Genomic DNA, 19,047 nt, shown 5'->3' on the forward strand with positions numbered 1-19,047 from the left:
AACTATGCTGTGGCCAGGTTATGTACTATTTCTTTACAATATGTTGCCAGCCAATAACCTTGGAAAAGTTGTACTTCTGCTGGTTCTTGTGATTTGTTGGTTCTGTGCCATTTCTTGAGTATCAAGATTTCTTTTTTTTTTTTTCAATACCCATCATGCAAGACACTAATGCATCTTCATTCTCTAAAGCTGAAATTGAGGATGTGAAGTTTGAACCAGATGTCGGGCACTGTGCGTCAAATTTTCCCATTTTCCAAACGCAGAAGGAAGAGTAGGCTGGTGCTTTCGACATAGTGATTTTTTAATTGAAACTCAACATTCTTAAGTGCGAGCATGAAAACAGAAACAAAAGAACTATAAACGTATTGTGCACTATGGTCCTAAAAAAAGCATGTGGAGAGATTTCCAGTGTGTGCAGTTTCCAGCGGCCATTTGAGCAGCTTTGGAAGAAACTGCATAAGCTCACCGTCCTCGAAGGCTCGAATCTGCAAGAATTGTTAATGAAATAAGGAATGAAAAGGCCACATGAAAAGAAAGTCGACACATCTCACACAATGCGGGAGTCTATGTTAATTTTAAGCATTTTCTCACAAAACACGGGTGAATAAATGTTTACTGAATGATTATTACGTAGATACCAAGTAATGTGGGATCTGCATAAGATATAGGAGAATAGCAAGGGTTGATGTTTTAATCGACAGCACTTGAAGTACTACACGGCTACTGTATCGAAACGTCATTCCTAAACGTGTTGACGTGTTCATGCTACGCATCTGGCATATGTCGAGAAGTGCTGGTTGATGGTGTCATGCTGGGTGGTGCACTGAGAAGTGTGACAAGCAGCCTATAAAGACTGAAGCAGATGAAGCCATGGATTTTCAAATTGTGAAATCCCCTTGCGACCATATGACCAATGACACCTTCTGTATTTGCTGTTAGTGTTACAGTTAAAGCTCAATATAATGAAGTATTTAACTTTGTATACCTTCTTGTCTAAGAATGCCATGTATCTTCAACTGAAATATAACGAAATTTCACTGCCGCCGTGACGAAATACGGAGAATAGTACATGGAAACTGCGGTTGACACAGATGGTCAAATGGTTGAATTACATGTGGCTGCTTACGAACACACCTCTGAAATCATACGCCACACGACTGAGAGTGGCCGCCAACGTGGAGCAGCGCAGTAGCAAGACCCTCTCACTGTCATGTTCCAGTAAAATTTACGTACGATAAGATCCTATCGCGCCTCCCGCACTGTGTGCTGTGGATGCGATGGAAAAGTGTGCGAAGGTGCTCGATGGTCAATATTGGGACGCTTAGTATTAAAGTCACCGGTAAAGAACATTGGGGTGTCTTTATATCTGGTATTGTCTTAGTATGACAGCATTGCAAACCTTTGATATCAGCACAACAATGTTTGTGCAATTTAATTCGTTCAGTGGTCCAAGCTTGCTTAGGTGCCATTTAGAAGACCAATTTAACACAGGTACCATAATTTCGTTGTCTGCAGTAGGATAGCTGTGTACAGAAAGGAAAATGAAGTGCTGCTCGCGAGAGTGCATGGCACGTGTTGCCTTTGTCTTAGCTGTGGAATAAACTCCAAATGAAGACTCAATGCTCTGAGCTCCATTCCTGCATATCGAACTTCACCTTTCATTCTGTACCATTCACCCATTCCATTAAGAGGGCTGTGTGCTTCGGAGATAGCTAAGAGACAAAATTATACATAGAGTTTTTAGGCCTTATTGCTTTATTAGGAAAAACAAAGGTGCACTGTCTGGCACTACACTGTAGTTTAGTTAACGTGTACTACCCGGCCCACTGTACAAAGACAGCTGCATATCAATCCCAATAAAGCTTCACATTAAAACTTCCTCATGCTACACAGCCACGCAGCAGCACTTTCAGGTTTGACCACCCATGCCTTGGGTAACACTGCTCCTAGTCTATGCACAAAAAGTTGAGCAGGAACCACTGGAGGATGACTGTCAAAGTCAAGCAGTAGCTTATTGATAGAACTGCTGAGATATGCTGCAGGGGACCCTTATTAATCAGCTCTATTGGCTGATGCCACAAAGTGTGCGGGCGCTGTGACATATGGAGATTGTCTGTGACATACTTGGCAGATTGTCTTCAGTATCACCATGCACCAAGATGACAGACACTGTAAGGTTAATTACATTCTGGGCTTTTGCATGCCAGAACCACACTGTAACTATAAGGCACACTGTAGTGGGGCACTCCGAGGATGAACTTTGACTACCTGGGGTTCTTCTACATACACCTAAATCTAAGTAAACGAGCTTCTGCATTTGGCCCCCACTGATATGTGGCCACTGTGACCAGGATCGAACCTGCAGTTTCGAGTTCATCAGCACAACACTATGACCATAGTCGCTGGGCTACCACTGCGGGTAGACGAGAGGCATGCCGATGTATTATACATTTTCCTCGCCTTCATGGTTGCACCATATCAAATACGCTAAGGCCAGCATCTTGTGAAGCGTTGTCTGTGTTGCAAAATACTTTCATTGACCCTGCGTTCACATGCCAGTGCTCCAGCAGAGAGCATCATGTTCTATGGAGAAACACTGCGTGCAATGTACGCAGATTGCCAGTTCTGGTTGCAACCTCTTTTGGCCCCCTGAAGGCGGCTCGTGCGTTCACATAATTGCTGTCACAAAGTAGATCACCACAGTACTCACCATCAAAAAGAAGTATGTGCAGGCTGGCAGTGCTACAAGAAGGAAACCCCGATGCCAAATTGGAGGCCATGGTTCAACCTGCAATATGGCCATGCTCTGTGTTGAGACAATTTCTTACAATCGGAACCCCTTTTTCTGATGAAGCTTCTATAAGCTTGCTGTGCCAACCAGTGTCATTTGGAGGGCTATAGCTGGCAACTGAACAAGGCTTATTGACACGCATATTCACACAAACTGTGCAATCTCTCTCTCTCTCTCTTTCTTTTTTTTTTTCTGAAGCATTTTAGAAGACAGTACATGAAGCAATGCATTCAAGCAATGACCACAATTGGCACAGTTCCTCTTAAACCTAACACTACTGTGCATGCAATAAATGTCGAAATTTGAATTCAAGATTTATTAACAATGACCACTACACCAATGTTGCATTGTGATAATTTTTCACTGCCCTAGGTAATTACATTTGTTCAAGAATGAGCCAAAGTAAGCATGTGTTTGGTCATTATTTATTAGTAATTGGACTGAAGCTTGTACCTTTGCCATGTTTCTACCAGTTTTGTATTCAAAGAATCGTGTCCTTAGTAGTCTGTGCTTTAATTCACCATTTCTTGTGCAGTCATCAATAATACCACAGCCTAAATGTTTATGTAGCTGGCTTAAATATATGTAAAAGTTAGCCGCCTGTGGCTGAGAGCTACTACCTTCAAAATGACGCTGGGTAGCATAGTGAGCTATACCATAGAAGTTTCATGACAAAAAAAAAATTTTTATCAAGGAAAGCTCATCTAATTCAGAGTTTATACTATAAGTAGCAGCAAAAATACTGATAAAGCTTTCCGCATAACGACTTCGATCAATACATCGCTATTTCAAAAAAATCCCAGAAGCTGCACAGAATTATTCATTTATTCCTACACTTGCGGAACGTCTCAATTCCAGCCATTCCAATAACTTGTGAGTGCCTCTACATTATACTTCCTTCACCACTTTCATAGCCATTTCAACCAATTCTATGCACATGTTGCCTTGAGCATGAAGAGTAGCACTAGAAAGTGTTGCTACAATAATGTTATTCGCATATACAGGGTGTTTCACGTAACTTGTGCCAAGGACTTAAAAAAGGGCGGTTAGCAGCAGCTGAATTAAACCAATGCCATATGGTTTGCCATCACGTGGCGCTCCTTAGTGTATTTTTTATATTCAACTTAGTTAGTTAACTAAGATTAATTATGCAATCTTTTGATATTTACTGTAGGGCCAAGTGCGTTTTGTTAAGTTGTAAAGGGGGCTCAGAAAGGACCGATCCAATATTTTTGTGGCAACGTACACGCTGCGTGGCGATCTTTTTTGGCGTTTAAAGAAAGCTTGCGAAATACGAAACAAAACCATGTGACTGCGCTCATGCGCTATCGTATTTCATATTTTGCTGGCTTTCTTTAGATGCTGAAAAATATCGCCATGCAGCATTTACGTTGCCACAAGAAATTGGATCGGTCGTTTCTGAACCCCCTATACAACACAACGAAACAAACTTGGCCCTAAAGTGAATACTGAAAATTTTGCACAATTCATCTTAGTTAATTACCTAATTAAGCAGAATGTAATAAATACTCTAAGGAGTGCCACATGACGGCACACCATATACCATTTGTTCCATTCAGCTGCGACTAACCACTTTTTAAAAATCCTTGACACAAGTTACGTGAAACACGCTGCATGTGAAAGTATCATATGATGTGATCTTTTACAGAGCACAGGCCCTGAGCTCTGTTCGGCGTGCAATTCCAGCTTTGCGCAATACCGCTGCCCATGGCACATGACAAGACACCTGAAAGACTTGCCTGTCACCGGTCTTTGCCTTCATGGGCAGGCAGTAGTTCAACTCAAAACGAGCAATGTGTCCGATGGAGAGCACGATGCCGGCACCAATTGACCACCGCAGATTTCGTGTGACCATCTCGAGGTTCTGCTGCATATCGTTGGCTGCAACAAGCATGAAATCAATGAGTAAACTGAGCTCTTCACTACTCACTAGTTAACTCTGCCTAATTCTTTGTTTCTATGATTTCTTTTTCAGTCGAATGAATCTAGTTGGTGAGGACACAAAGAAATCTACTTCAGGTGAATATCCCACAGCTCCAGTAGTGTATTATGTAAGGATGAATGATGATATAATTGACACAGATATAGCAAATTATGGGATATAACGGAGTACAGTCGACTTCCGTGAATGCAACCGCAACGGAACCGAGGAAATCGATCTAATTATCCAGCGGGTCAAATTAAACAAGATGCAGAATTAACTTCAAAACACACCACTGATGCATTTGGCAGTATTTGCACAATTCTAACACGTCCTCAATCAAATGCGCGCCTGTTTTCTGTGTGCCCTAAAGAAAAGTAACCCAAAGATAACATAAAGCTCCTAAAAAAAGTTGAAATCTAATGTGCATTTGATCTTTAGTAAGAAAAATGGGCAACGGTCTAATATGCGTTGCACAGTGGCGGCTGGTTTTCTAAAGTCAGCTTCGCCGCATACAGCGGTGTTATGAGGCAAAGCATACAGATGCGGTTTCCGGCCCAAACTTATTGAAATAAAAAATAAAAGGCGCGTGTTAGAATCGGGTAAACACCGTAATCGGACATTGTGAGCTACCGCTATCGGTTGAAATTTTCCTAGGGCAGGCCGAAAATAGGCGTTTTCGACGAGAGGCGACGTGTTCACCTGCCACATTCACTGTCCCCTAAGCTCTGCCGAGATGCGATGCTACCAGTAAAGGGCATTAAAGGGCAGCCAGTAAAGTCGCTACTGGGGTCACCACAGGGTTCAGGCATGTGCATGCTGACTGGTCAAGTTCGAATTATCCAGCAGAGACTAATTTCAGGGACCGATATAGTGAAAGTTTGGTCACATAGAAATGCATGGGCACCAGCTGGGACCGTCCTTCGACCGGGATTGAATTAACCAAAAAATCTAATTAACTGGTGCAGAATTAACAGAAGCCTACTGTATAACCATAAAATTTGGTTGGCCATGCTTTCTCTTATTGAGTATTCTACTGCTTTAAGTGAAGCAAATATTTGTTTGCATACAGCTTAAGGTGTGTATCCTGGTAGCAAAAATGTCAAATATGCTCAGCAAAAGCAACCTTAAATAGCTCATGCTGGATGTGTGTGCACATTCTGGCCAATTTCTTTGCTTGGCTGGCCTGCAGCCACGAAGCCAATGCACTTACTCATGTGATAACACCAACAGCACGATTGAATACTGACGATGGTGTCAATGCGCTGGTAAACTAAAGTTGTTCATGTGCTGTATCAACATCACAAGCAGCCCACAGGCTATCAAGATCAACAGGAGACCCTTTGTTGTCCATCAGAGGCATCATGCATGTGTTTATTTTGCATAGACTCAATCACAGTGATCATTTTTAATTTTCTGCCAATATCAATGTGCAAACTCATAGGGAATATTGAATATAATGAGGATAATTTCACGTTAGGTGTGACTGTTATAGAGTAAAATCTCATTATAATGAAGTTGCAGTTGACACAAAAATACCTTTGCTACATCCGATATTTGTTATAAACATATACAGTAGAAACTCATTGATATGATCCTGTATTGTATGACTTTCTGACGGCAATGTTCGCGATCAAGAACAGAAAAATATTTCTCAATACTGTCACACTTTTTTTATTGGTTAATACATTCCTGGAAACACAATCCTTCAGCACCAACCTTCAGCACATCACCAAACTGCAGTTGTGCGATACATTTTCCAGCCATGAAAATGTGCTAGGCATACATGATCGCGATCGAGAGAAGTAGGTGCCCGCCAAGACAGCCTTTCTGAGCACTCGCCCAACCATTTGATGTGTACATGTCAGCATGCATTCAGTTTTCTCCTCCTCTCTTCCAGTACAAGCAAATCTCCTCATGGGTCGTCTTGCATTGCATTCACAGCTGTCACTGCCAACCCTACTGCAATAAGCATCTTCATCTATCAGTTCGGTTCGACAGCATGTGCGGCATAGTGCCCTTGGAAGCATGCTAGACACTAGTAATAGAAGATAACCCAAACGTGCAGCCATTCCTTGCTGCAGGCAGCACAAAGCAAGCGTCATGTTTCGCTCTGGTGCCATTGTATTCCGCTGTAGCTCACCAACTCGAGTTTGTTTCAGTTTCCCTTCACTGTCTTAAAACACTACGCAATAGGAAAACAACAAGCATGTCTTGTGTTGCACAGGCCCAATAGCCCGAAGCATCGGCGTCTCATGCCGCAATAATTCTTGCCAAGTGGGCACGTCAGAATTTCCCGCCAAAATGTCCCAGCCCAAAAAAGTTGCTGAGAGAGGCCAAATTCAAGGAGTGTGAATGTATGCCAAAGCCGCAATAAAAAAAAAATTCGCGACTTGGGCTGCACAGGCCCCGTCGGCGCACGTCGGCATCTCGAGCAGCAACAATGGGATGACGTTATCATGAAGAGCGCCGGCAGCGAATGCCTAGCCTGCCTCTTACTTCAACGAGTCTCCAAAACTCAACATTACGCAACCTCCAGCACCAAATGAGCGGAAGCCAGCAGGCAATGTCACGTTTTCTCAGCTCGCCTAACCTCTGCACACGTGGCAGACCAGCTCTAAAATGGGGTGCACTGGCTGCGTATACACTTAGCCATACTGACAGCTATGCACAACCATGGCCACACTAGAAAAGGAGACGTGTACCAACCTGCCGCACCCCCCCCCCCCCTCATGCCTCACTGCCTTCCCTAAGCCTTGCGCACGTTTGATCGCATTACCATGGGAGAGAGCCTTGGCCAGCTCCGACCTCGAGGATCAGCAACGGCTGATTCCGAGGGCCCAGGACGCGGCCCGAGCTCAAGGCATTCTGGACTGAGGACGCCTCTCCCTAGCTGCTTCACCTAATAAAAATGTTTATTCTCTCTCTCTCTCGCATTACCATGAGCTCACTCCCCTCTCCCCCATTCTCTTTGCTCGTGCTGGAATACGGTGCTAATCAAGCTGCCATCCTTCTTGGCTCACTATCGCGCGCTTTCACTTGCCTGTAAATCATACAGCATGCGGGGTGCAATAGGACCCTTCAACTCAATAAGGTTCAACTCTATGCTGATTGTCATTGCAAACACACAAAAAAAAATCTGACAGCATGACACAATTCAGTGACATTAAACGACTACAGTGCCCCAATGAAACCAAGCACTTTACGCTACGTTTCCCACAGCTGAGTTGCTTTACACTTGACGCCATTAAACACTTTTGCAGCTTCACAGAGCCATTGTACTTACTGAGCTTGAAGTCATCCACATTTCCAGCCGTTGCAAAGGCATGGGTCCGGAAGTAGTCTCCCAGTCCACCTTCGCCCGGCCGGAAAGGCAGTGGTGTGTATAGATGAAGGCCAGCGGCCCAATAGGTCTCACCTCCTAGTGAATGGCCTGAGGCACAAAAAAGAAGAGAAAACAGCCAGTGGCTGTCAACATTATGAAATGCAGAAGAAAGACCTTTCATCGAAACTTAAGGAAGCATCACCAACCCCCTCGGCTGCAAAAACAGGCCGTTTCTCAATAGCAAGATGGACCTACACCAAGAAGAATAGTTCATGCAGGCACAATGGCCTATACGGCTAACTAGAGCTTACTTGGCTAGATTTCTAATTAGATTACTTGCTATTCCCTTTGCATACACCCACAAACTATATGGATAGTCCATATATGCACTGGAGGCCCCCTCAAGAACAGGGAGACATTGGGCACTGTCCCTCAAGGTCCCTTTTGCACAACATGGCATATCACCCACATCCTTCAAGCTCTAACTGAAGTTTCCTGAGCAGTAAAAGTACCAAAAGACTCTCTACACCCGGTCTCACCAACTCCGTGCAGTGTTGCAGAAAATATGCGCAGCATCAGCCAACCAGAAAAGGGAACCAGAAGAAAGGTGCTTTCATTGTCTACCTTTGAACACCCTTTGTGCCGCAAATCACCCCTCACCATTCACTATCAACACCCATGTGCACCTCTCATCCAAAAAAGGAGCCCTCCTTCATTTTCTGGAACATCTTCATCTTTTGTGCCATGCTTCCTGCATCAAGTCACATCATGTGACAACATAAACTTGCCTTGCTCTCGATTCTTCACTGAAATAAGCCTATCTTCAGCACTGTCGTTATCACAGATTCCAATAGAGTTTATTCCAACGCATTTCAATGTGTATAGCTCTCGCGATGCGCAGTGATGTTTAAAGCCTAGAACTATGCACAGATGCTGTTGTGTACTGAACTTAGCCGCTGAGTTCAGCGGATAAACTGAGCGTGGTCGGCGCACCCTGATTATGGGGAGCGCCATCTCCTCGGTACAGAAGCATATATGTACTTGTGTTAGCCGGTTTCCCTCATTCCGTGTTTAATTGTTGTGATGGCAATAAATTCATATTGCCGATACTGCCATGTGCTGATGCCGCCTTGTGATACAACTCACGCAACATAACAGACAGAGCAGCGAGTCGAAAGGAAGGTGCACCTACCTTCCGCGTGCGGCCCGATGCCCCTCTGCTGGAAACCCCGCAGGCCGAGTGGACCACCAAGGAAGAACCGGTCACAGATGCTGAACGTCTTGTTGTGCCCAAAGCCCACCATATGGCCAGCCATGCAACAACCCTGCAGCACCTGCACACCATTGCAATAAGCAAAACAAATCTCATTATAATGTAATCAGAGGCAGTTTGCATGGCACTGGCTTACACTCATGAAGCTAAGTTATAAATGCCTGCACACAAATGCGAGAGAAAATAAATGAGGGGCACCTGTCTCAGCACGTAATTTGGTACAGAACCATAGTTTTGCAGAGTACTGTGTTGAGTAAGTTGGTGTGCAGTGATCTAATGTACTGTGGCACAAAGTAAGAAAACCCAAGGAAAAAGACAGAAAGAGCGCTCTTTCTGTCTACTTTTCTTGTAGTGCTTTTATTTTTGTTTACTTTATACCACAGTAGGTGGATTGGTAAAGAATCGCATGCGCTGCATGGAAGTCATGAGTCCGGCAAGTGCTGGCAAGTTGTCTTTGCTTCACCTTTCATTTTCATTTAATAGGAAGTTGATTGCAAATTTAAATGTCATAGAAAATTAAATGTGCACCTCAACAAAAAATAATAAGAAACATTTCATAGGGAATATGCAAAAATTCCATAGGCAGGTTTCCTCACATACCTAGTTTGGTCTAACCTTGATGGCAAACATCGTCACAATCTTAATTAAGGTATTAACATGCGGGCTGCTGACACCATTCTCGTTGCCTTCCCTCCCTCGCATCATCCAAGATTTCAAAATGCATGTCTCAGGTTTAGCAGTGCTACTAGCTTGAACACGGCCGTCCTGGTTGTGGCAAGTTGGCTGTGTTAAAAAGCCCGCTTACGAAATTTCACCCCCTATTCCTCTAGGTTTCCCTTGGCTTCATTTTTCTATCTGGCTGGGGTGCACATTACAGAGTGATTGCGTAATGATTACAGAGCCCTAAGGGCTCATTCACACTAGCGACTCGCAGAGCTTGCATGACGAAGTTGGTTGCAATTGGTCGCAAATGGTCACTTTGATCAAAAAGCAACTGTTATGGGTCAGTCACTTGCTGCTAAATTTTTCAGTCGCGCAACTGTAGTCGTAAAGCTGATGAACCAATCAGCAACACAGGATCAGCATGTCTGTTAGGCCACTGCCTCCTTTACTAGATGCCTGCCACTGACACCATGCTTGTTGATTCACTTAGTAAGCGAATGCTTCCAGGTTTATCCTGCCGATAAAACTACTAGTATCCTTACTTCATATAGCTGTCTACTAATTTGCTATAGCACTCTATGCTTCGCCTTTCGGGCAAAACTGCGACATTTTTGTCCCAGATTCCCATTGTACAAGGAAAATCTGTCGCCCATCAACAGTAGAATGAAATTACAAAAGCAGCCCTTACAGGTATCTTCGAGAGTAAGCTTTGCAATTCAACTAAAATTTGTACTGGTACGGGGATTAAGTCTGGGAACCAAGGCCTTACTGGGATGGTTCCTCTACCATGTTAGCTAACCGGGAAGAAGGCATTCTTCTTAAAATCTTCTTCATCCTTGCAATTTCTGCAGAACTGGTTTGCCATATTCGATTCCCACTGTGTGCATGTTCTAAGCAGAACTTTCACTGCACGGAGTGTGGATATACTGTATTTGCACGATTCTACCATGCCTCTGTTTGTAACGCGCAGTTATATTACCGCCAACATAGCCACAAAAATAACTTGGTGGCGATTCTACCGCACACATCAAATAACGAAACCCGAGTTGACGCGTATTGTGTTGCGACAACTTTATGGAACATGCAAAGGCACACAGACATGCACACAGCTGAATTTTAGCGGCTAGTTGCTTTCAGAGTCCGACAACACATCCTTTTCACTGTCTACCGACCACAGAAGTCATCTTCAGTTCCATCAAACGCATTAGAAATGCCCCACAGACAGCAAACTGGAAAAATGGCGAGTGCAAATTAAGGCAGAAAAAAAAATGTCCATTCAGTGTGGCTAGTTACCTTGCATTCAGCTTTTTTGGGGGTAAGAATCGGTTTCATTTTTGATATTGAGTGGAATTAGTTACGATTGTAATGCGCATGTAAATTTGAACTGACTTTTTGTCCAAGAAAGGTGCGCGTTAGAATCGTGCAAATATAGTAATTCATTATATGGCTAAGTTCAAGTGTGTTACACAATAAGTGTGAAAGCTTCATTCAATACGTTTTTATGTGGTAAGCAATTTTCATGCTGCTTGATTCAAGTTATGCAGCATCTGAAATACTGTGCAAATCTGAAATTATGGGGACAAGGTGTGGTGAGAGTGCATCATCTTACAGTTATCACTTCGCTTGCTTAGAATGTTATAAAATTCTTCACGCTATCTGTTTGAACCGATGAACAGCTAAATATTTTAAACATCTGTGGCGAATAAAGCATACGATGATAACGCAAGGCGCACTTGTCAAAGGTGATCACTGGTCTCATTAATTTGATTGGCATTCTTTGGGAGCTCCACCCAGTTTGGGATGTTTGTCTGTTTGTATCTAACCTTGTGCACAACAACTTGGGTCACTGGGTAGTCCTCGGTCTAATGGGCAGAGCATTGAACTGCTGCACTGAGGGAACCTTGTTCAGAGTGGACCAATGGACAAACTTGGGTCGTCATTGGGTATGTGACATTAAATATGTGCCACTCTTTCACGCCAACTTGTATCACTGGGTACGGTATGTGCAGTTCTTCAATGACAAAGAAAGATCCTTTAAATTTTATCCAATGCTGTGTGGAATTGAACCTGCATCATAATATATATGTATTCACACAATCTTGTCTGAATATAAATTCTGACACATGCAGACTCCACAGCAGCGCAATCACTCGATGGCATAGCAAGTCCCAAGGGAAGCACAGGAGAGGAACTCGGCTGCATAAACGCCTCATACATGATGTCTTATGGCAGTGGCAATATGGTATGTCGCTTCAATGCTTCAATGTTAAGTCCATTAACCCCGACAGTCATATTAAGACAGTTTCTGCAGCAACATTTTTTTTAAGTGCCAGGTGAAACGCTCCTGCTCATTGTCAAAAAAGGCAGACAGGCTATCACGAGTGCGCTAAAAGCACAGAACAAAGAATCTTTACAAGATATGCATGCTGTAAATGTCTGTCTGTATATATATAGGTGTTACGAACTCCTAGTCAGAAGCAAGCACTCACAATGTCCCTCGCTATTGGCACATTAAGCTGATATTCCGCTTCATGCTTGACAAAGCCAACGTCGCCGCCCAGACCAGCAAATTCCTGTAAAACAAAGAAAACCGCATAAATGTAAACTTATACACGGTACAATGTCGCCATCTCTACGCGAGAACATGGACTGCACGGACAGTGGTCACTGCGGTGCCTGCCAGAGGGCACTCCATGACTACTGCATTGCCCCCCTGGACACCTCTGGCAATGACACAAGGGTGCCAGCCCTTGCTGCGCAGCTGACATTTTCATCATGTAACCAGAGCAGAGGCGGCACACCTGAGTATTCGTGAGGTGAGGGCGTCAGAGTCAACGAGCAATGCGACACAGAACACAAAAGACATCAATGCCATTCGTTGGAGCCATGAGGAGCAGGAAACAAAGAAGACCCAAACAACAGAATGAAAAATGAACTCATGCTACGGGTGCAGGGGTTCACACAATTGAGAGGACTGTCATTTCGAGACGCACAATGTCGTTTTTGCAAACAGGTTGGCCACATGAAGCAGTGGTGTGATGCAGGTGCAGCTTCGACGCCTACTACGAATGCTGTGAGTACGAGCACATCACATGGAGAGTATTACACAAACCACCTGTCACCTCTGCACACTTTGGCAACATAGACGAGGTGCACGACCATGTTGATCAAAAGCAAATGAGCAAATGCGATCACTTAGGCTCACCTGGTGCAACCTGAAGTAACCTCCTTCTGTTGGCAGAATAGAATTGTCTCTTCTGTCCACAGTAACTATGTGCTGAGAGACAAGGAAAAGAACAAAGGTTACTCATCGGGTGAGTTGACACTGAAAAATTTGCCACATACCTTTAGTGAAGACTTTAACGAGTGTCCCATCTCTTCTCGAACTACAAAGGGAACTGTCGGCCCTAGGCAAGATAGCTCACGCCACAGAGCCTCCCATCGTAGGCTATGGTGTACTCCAGGTGTTGACTCAAACTGAAAGGGTTAAGGATGAATGACTCATTGGGGTAGTTAGTAGAGTGTAGGCACATACAGAATGAAGCAGTCACGCATCAGTCCACCCACATAACTTCTTTTGACCCATTGGCAGTGTTGTCCTAACTAAAGTTGATTGAATGTCTTGAGGTAACCAAAGTATCAAATGTAAACTTAGAAGAACTGAAGTCAAGCATGTTTGACTTCATTGCTTGATGTGAATCGACTCAAGACAGCTCAAAAATGCCTAGGTGACCGTGGTAATAGCAAGAAACACATTGAAAAATGGCAGCAGAGCTTTGAGCCAGCACCAAACAGCTGCCATCGAGGCAGGTACTTCTCGAGCACTATTTGCATACATTCAGATGATGGTGATTTCCTACAAGCCTGATACGTCTTGACTGCTTTGCCTGACTTTTATTGTAGATTCTGTTTCCTACATTTAAAAGAAGTGGATATACAAGATCTTAAAAATAAAAGTAAAAATAAATTATTTCAGATCACTAGCAGGGTAATGATAAAGTGTTAACCATAGCAACGACTGTGGTCATCATAAAGAACAGCCTCAACTTTCTGCCATACATGCATAGATTGAAATTAATAAACATCACTACACTTGTGGGAAAGGCAGCAGAGGCAAGGTGCAGCTACAAGGACGCTAAAGTAGCACATGCGAACATGAATGAACAGCAAACAGTGCATACCACGAGCTCTGTTAATAGGCCACGGTCAAGTTGCCTGAAGCCACTCCACGTGAAATCTGCCGCTTGCTGGAACACTGCTCCTGTAATCCTGTTAAAAGAATAACAAGGCATAAAAATCTGAATATGAGCGTGTCCCAAGGCCTTACCGAGGGTTGAGCCAACCGAGGAAGGGCTTACTGACTGTAATGTTAAATCCACTGGAGTGCTTTGTGCCGTAGTGGTACTCTGATTGCACAAACTCTCCTCGGCCCCAGGTGTTTGGAAATTTTAGACCTATGACCTAGAAGGGAATCCTAAAAATGAGCTTCATGACTAAAGAAAGCAAGCACCCTATCAAAGGCTAAGAGAAAATGTTTGTCTCATTCCTTTGCTTTGTTAGATAGCTGCCGACTGACTGCATACAAGTGGTACGAGGCCTCAAACGCACAACAAACCATGTATTACATCATCTTTTGATGTGACACATAAAAAATATGCACCACATGTAGAGCAGCTGTGTGATGTTGACCAAAGGTCCTCAACATGTTACAAAGATCGGGGGTTGTGGTCACATGGTACCACTGACATGTGGGTTGGTGCACTGGTCACAACTAGACCATGACAGTCTTGCCGAAAAATGGGATAATGTGGGAAGAGGAGGTGACGAGGACATGGTACTTTCCGAGGGAAGCAACAGCAGAGAACCCAGCTTACAAATGCCAAATGCACAGAAGTGCTGGGTGAGAGAAGAAAGAATGGCTGACGTGACGCATGCCCGGGTTTCGGTAACACTGTCATCGTGTGGCACAGTCATTGTGAGTGCACAAGACGGGGACAAAGAAAGACACATGCAGCACCGTGTGTGTCTTTCTATCTTTGCTCCCGTCTTTTGTGTGGTGCTTGTTTTACGATAAAATACCAACACACCAGGCCTCTACCCCTGACTTGTGTCAGGCTGACTGATGCATGCTGCGGTGGTGTGTGTGACACCAAGAGACCATTACCTCCGATTTTCGTGATGTAATGAGAGGTCCTTGTCAGCACAGCCTATACAGCGAAGCTTTGCTGGTTTTGGTGTGCATTCTGAGCTGGTCACATTTATTTATTTATTTATTTATTTACAAATACTGCAGCCCAGAGGGGCTATTGCAGGAGTGGGTGAATACAAATGCGAGAAAGAAAATCATTATACAAAGGAAGCATACGTGAGTAACATGACTAAGGGGAGCATTCAATGGCATCCCCAAATTCTCTATGTGGTAAACAACGGATGGAACCAGGCAGGTCATTCCAGAGTTCAATTGTCCGAGGAAAAAAACTATATTTAAAAGTGTTGGTGCGAGCAAAAAAGACGGATAAGTTTAAGTCATTGCTGTTTCTCGTGATTAGGGGCTTTGCACGGGCCAGATATGTGTTAGGGGAAGCATAATGTGGAGAGTAAAATAGAGAGTGTAGAAGTTTCAGAGAATTAATGTGACGACGGTGGGAAAGAGGGGTTAAACCAAGCATATTCAGATGAGATGACGGTGAAAACATTCTATCATATCGGCGGTATATGAAACGAACCGCCTTTTTCTGAACAGATTCAATTTTGTGGATGTCCGAAATTTTGTAAGGGTTCCATATGGTAGACGCATATTCAAGAATAGGTCTTACAAGTGTTTTGTATGTGATGAGTTTAGTTTCTTTGGGGGCAGCACGTAGAGTTCGGGTTAGATAACCAAGTTTTTTTAGTCCTTTGTTGCAAGTTGTTAGAATATGTTCTGACCAGGATAATCTTGGAGTGAAAAGGAGGCCTAAATACTTATATTCATATGCGCGCTGCAGAAAAGTAGATTTATAGGAGTAGTTGAAATATGAGCAATTAGCATGCTTGTGAAAGGACATGGCGACTGTTTTCTTGAAGTTAATGTTCATTTGCCAGAGTTCGCACCATTCACAAAAACTTATAAAAGATTGATTCAGAGTGTTATGATCGTTAGGTGAGGAAATGAGATTGTAGAGAACGCAGTCGTCAGCGTAAAGCCGTATTTTTACTGAAACAGAGCTTGGAATGTCGTTAATGTAAAGCAAAAAAAGCAATGGCCCTAAAATAGAACCTTGGGGCACACCGGAAGATACTGATGCGTCAGGAGAGTTGAATGAATTAAAAGAAACATACTGTGAACGATCATAAAGAAAACTACGGATCCAGTCAACGAGAAGAGGGTTATTAAGGATAGAGCTTAGTTTATGTAATAGTTTAGGATGTGGTACAGTATCAAATGCTTTGGAGAAATCAATGAAGAGTGCATCTAATTGATGACCTAAATCAAGAGCAGAAGCGATGTCATGTGTAAATTCAGTTAATTGAGTCACTGTGCTAAAACCACTACGAAATCCATGCTGAGCGCTGCATAAAATATTATTAGACTCGAGAAAAGTGATAATGTGTTTATAAATTATGTGTTCAAGGAGTTTGCATGCATGAGAAGTTAACGAAATGGGTCTATAATTTAGTAGAGATTGTTTCTGCCCAGATTTGAACAATGGAATGACTCTAGCCCGTTTCCATGAACAAGGAACTGTACAAGTGGATACAGATTAACATGATATTATTATGTGAGCAATTCTGGCACCACAGCATTGCTACACAGCAGCTATATAGAAAAACATAAAAAGCGAGGTACAAAATTTTTGTGTCAGTACTCTTCTAACACAAAAACTGCCCATGGGGGTATGCCTACCATACTTCCTTCATTGTTGCCAACAAGAGTGTTGATGCCTCCTACAAGACGTCTAACTTCCTGAACCTTGAATGTCACTTCTAGACCGCTGGGACTTGCATCTGGACCTAGAAGGCACAAGGCATAGAAAGAGGCTAGCAAAAAGCACTAGCAGTATCTTCACGTTTCTGTAAATTCGCATGCCTATGACCATGTCTACTTTTACAGAGTGACATGTACCAAATACTCCTACATTCATTGCATGACCTGCATACGCGTGTCATATTCCTTTTTCTTTCTGTAGTATTAGGCATTCTACTTTTTGCAAATAAAAGACAAGGGGGAGCTCAATTTTGCAACAATGCAGTCCGTATAATGCATATGTCTACTTGAATGTTTTTCTGTTGCTTTCTTCTTTTCCGCAGCACCTTGTGAAAATTTATTAACTGTACACTGAAATATGCATATGCCTGCACACTCATGCCAAGAGATAACAGTCTTTTCTATAGGCTAAGGCTGGCAGTGGCATTTACAGGTCAGTAATAAGAACTTAACACTGCGTACCGAGTCAATAGACTTTGAGTGGTGGCTTGCCCCTGAAACTATGGACTATAGAGCTTGTGTGTGTGCCCCGATTATTTATGACACATGCTGGTTGGTGCTCTTGCCCATATCAACAGCCAGTCTCTGTCAGAGCATGTTATTATGGGTCCCTTGGTGAGATTGCAAATCTAGTTTCTGGACTATCCAGGCTTCAATTGGTATGATACAGTATGTTTCAATAACAGGCTCACTCATCATGTAGGCCTACTTGTCCCGTGCTTTGCCTCTTCTATTTGTTGCAATTGTCACTTGTCATTCATTTCTTTCTTTCCCTTTTCCCCTGTGCAGAGAAGCTCGATGAGGGATTGTACCTAAGGCTGACCTCTGTGCCCTTCCACACGAATAAACTTTATCTCGTTCTTGTACCACTGTTTGCTTTCTTGAATGAATAATTGCCAAATGAAGTTACATGAATCGATTTCACATTGGTGAACTGCACCACATAGAAACGAATCACCATGTGGAAGGGATAAAAAATGCAACAAGCACAAAAACGAGTGTCAACAAGGTGACGAAATGTGGTAGCTCGTGACCTTTAATTTTGGCGAGCTGCATTAACTGGCCACAAAATGACACACAAAAGGAACACACAATATGATTGGCACAGCATCTTAAGAATTTGCCCCTAAAATATATTCAATCCTTTCGTAGTTGCTATTTGGTGTTTACTATTGAGTTTAGCTTAGCAGTAAACCAACAAATCCTACCTGAACTGGTATCGATGGTCACGGAGATCTGTTTAAATGCTCCCAACGTTTCCAGTTGCTTTCTTACATAGCGTGTTTTTAATATTACCTGAAGAGGAAAGGAAAAAATTGAACACAATAGTGCGCTATGACACTTAGGAACGTGTTAAAGACAGTCACTGGACGGGGTTCTATGCTCACCTCTTGGAAATCTCTGGCGTTGAAAAGGTCATTGACAGCTTTTTTGAGGATATCATCCTTAGTCCGGATAACACCGTCAATAAATACCGTGTCGACACGAGCCTGTAACAGCAATCCCGTTTAAGGAATGAGGCACACACGCACATAGAAGACAACCTCGCACTGACCTCTATTTGATCCAAAGGAACTTGCATATCCTTCGCCTCTTGTCTCTCGAGTGACTGCAACGCGCACGGACGAGAATCCCAAATCATTTCACATGGGATCGTACTAAGTTTTAGAAGTACAAGATGTCTATTAAAAGTTGTCGAGTTCGTGAAACATAAAACGGAAATTATGGGTGCGCTCGGATGAAATTTGCAATAGCTGTAAAATTCATTACAGGATAAATAAAAGCGGCACTGCATGTGTAACATTACCTTTGCTTGGACGGTGCCCATTTCTTTTGTTGAAGTTCAACGCGCACTACACAAACTTCACCCCACCAGAAATCCTCAGCAGCTCTGCTCCCGGGAGTTCTCGCATAAACATAACCGAAACGACGTAAAGCGCGCACTTGGGCAAAGTTTTGCGAAGTTTTGTGCGCCGATCGTCACCTTTTCAACAGCCGGCCACAGTACCGGCATGTTTTGTGACCTTCCCCTAGCGGAGCGGCATGTTTTCGATGCTGATATTTTGAAGCTCAAAGCTTTCTTATT

At 43.3% G+C, this 19,047-nt stretch overlaps 1 protein-coding gene across 1 annotated transcript; it reads right to left on the reverse strand.

The window, feature by feature from the left end:
- Positions 1-282: 282 nt before the first annotated feature.
- LOC139057525 (sorting and assembly machinery component 50 homolog) lies at positions 283-19,008 on the reverse strand. The gene is made up of 15 exons (XM_070535902.1): positions 18,769-19,008; positions 18,517-18,570; positions 18,350-18,451; positions 18,170-18,257; positions 16,881-16,987; positions 14,322-14,455; positions 14,176-14,263; positions 13,340-13,471; positions 13,200-13,271; positions 12,484-12,567; positions 9,251-9,392; positions 8,020-8,166; positions 4,552-4,693; positions 2,711-2,788; positions 283-485 (listed from the first exon to the last, which is right to left on the reverse strand). Exons 1-14 carry the CDS (start codon positions 18,787-18,789, stop codon positions 2,743-2,745), a joined length of 1,359 nt encoding a protein of 452 aa, XP_070392003.1. The 5' UTR covers positions 18,790-19,008; the 3' UTR covers positions 283-485; positions 2,711-2,742.
- Between the last annotated feature and the right edge of the window lie 39 nt (positions 19,009-19,047).

The sequence above is a fragment of the Dermacentor albipictus genome, chromosome 3 (genome assembly GCF_038994185.2).
Source record: "Dermacentor albipictus isolate Rhodes 1998 colony chromosome 3, USDA_Dalb.pri_finalv2, whole genome shotgun sequence".
NCBI lineage: Eukaryota > Metazoa > Arthropoda > Arachnida > Ixodida > Ixodidae > Dermacentor > Dermacentor albipictus.

Coding starts and splice junctions, on each gene's coding strand:
- LOC139057525 (XM_070535902.1), bottom strand. CDS start 18,789: ATGGGCACCGTCCAAGCAAAG. Junction 13,472..14,175: donor GCCTATTAACAGAGCTCGTG/GTATGCACTGTT, acceptor TAACCCTTTCAG/TTTGAGTCAACACCTGGAGT. Junction 2,789..4,551: donor AAGGCAAAGACCGGTGACAG/GCAAGTCTTTCA, acceptor GCCATATTGCAG/GTTGAACCATGGCCTCCAAT.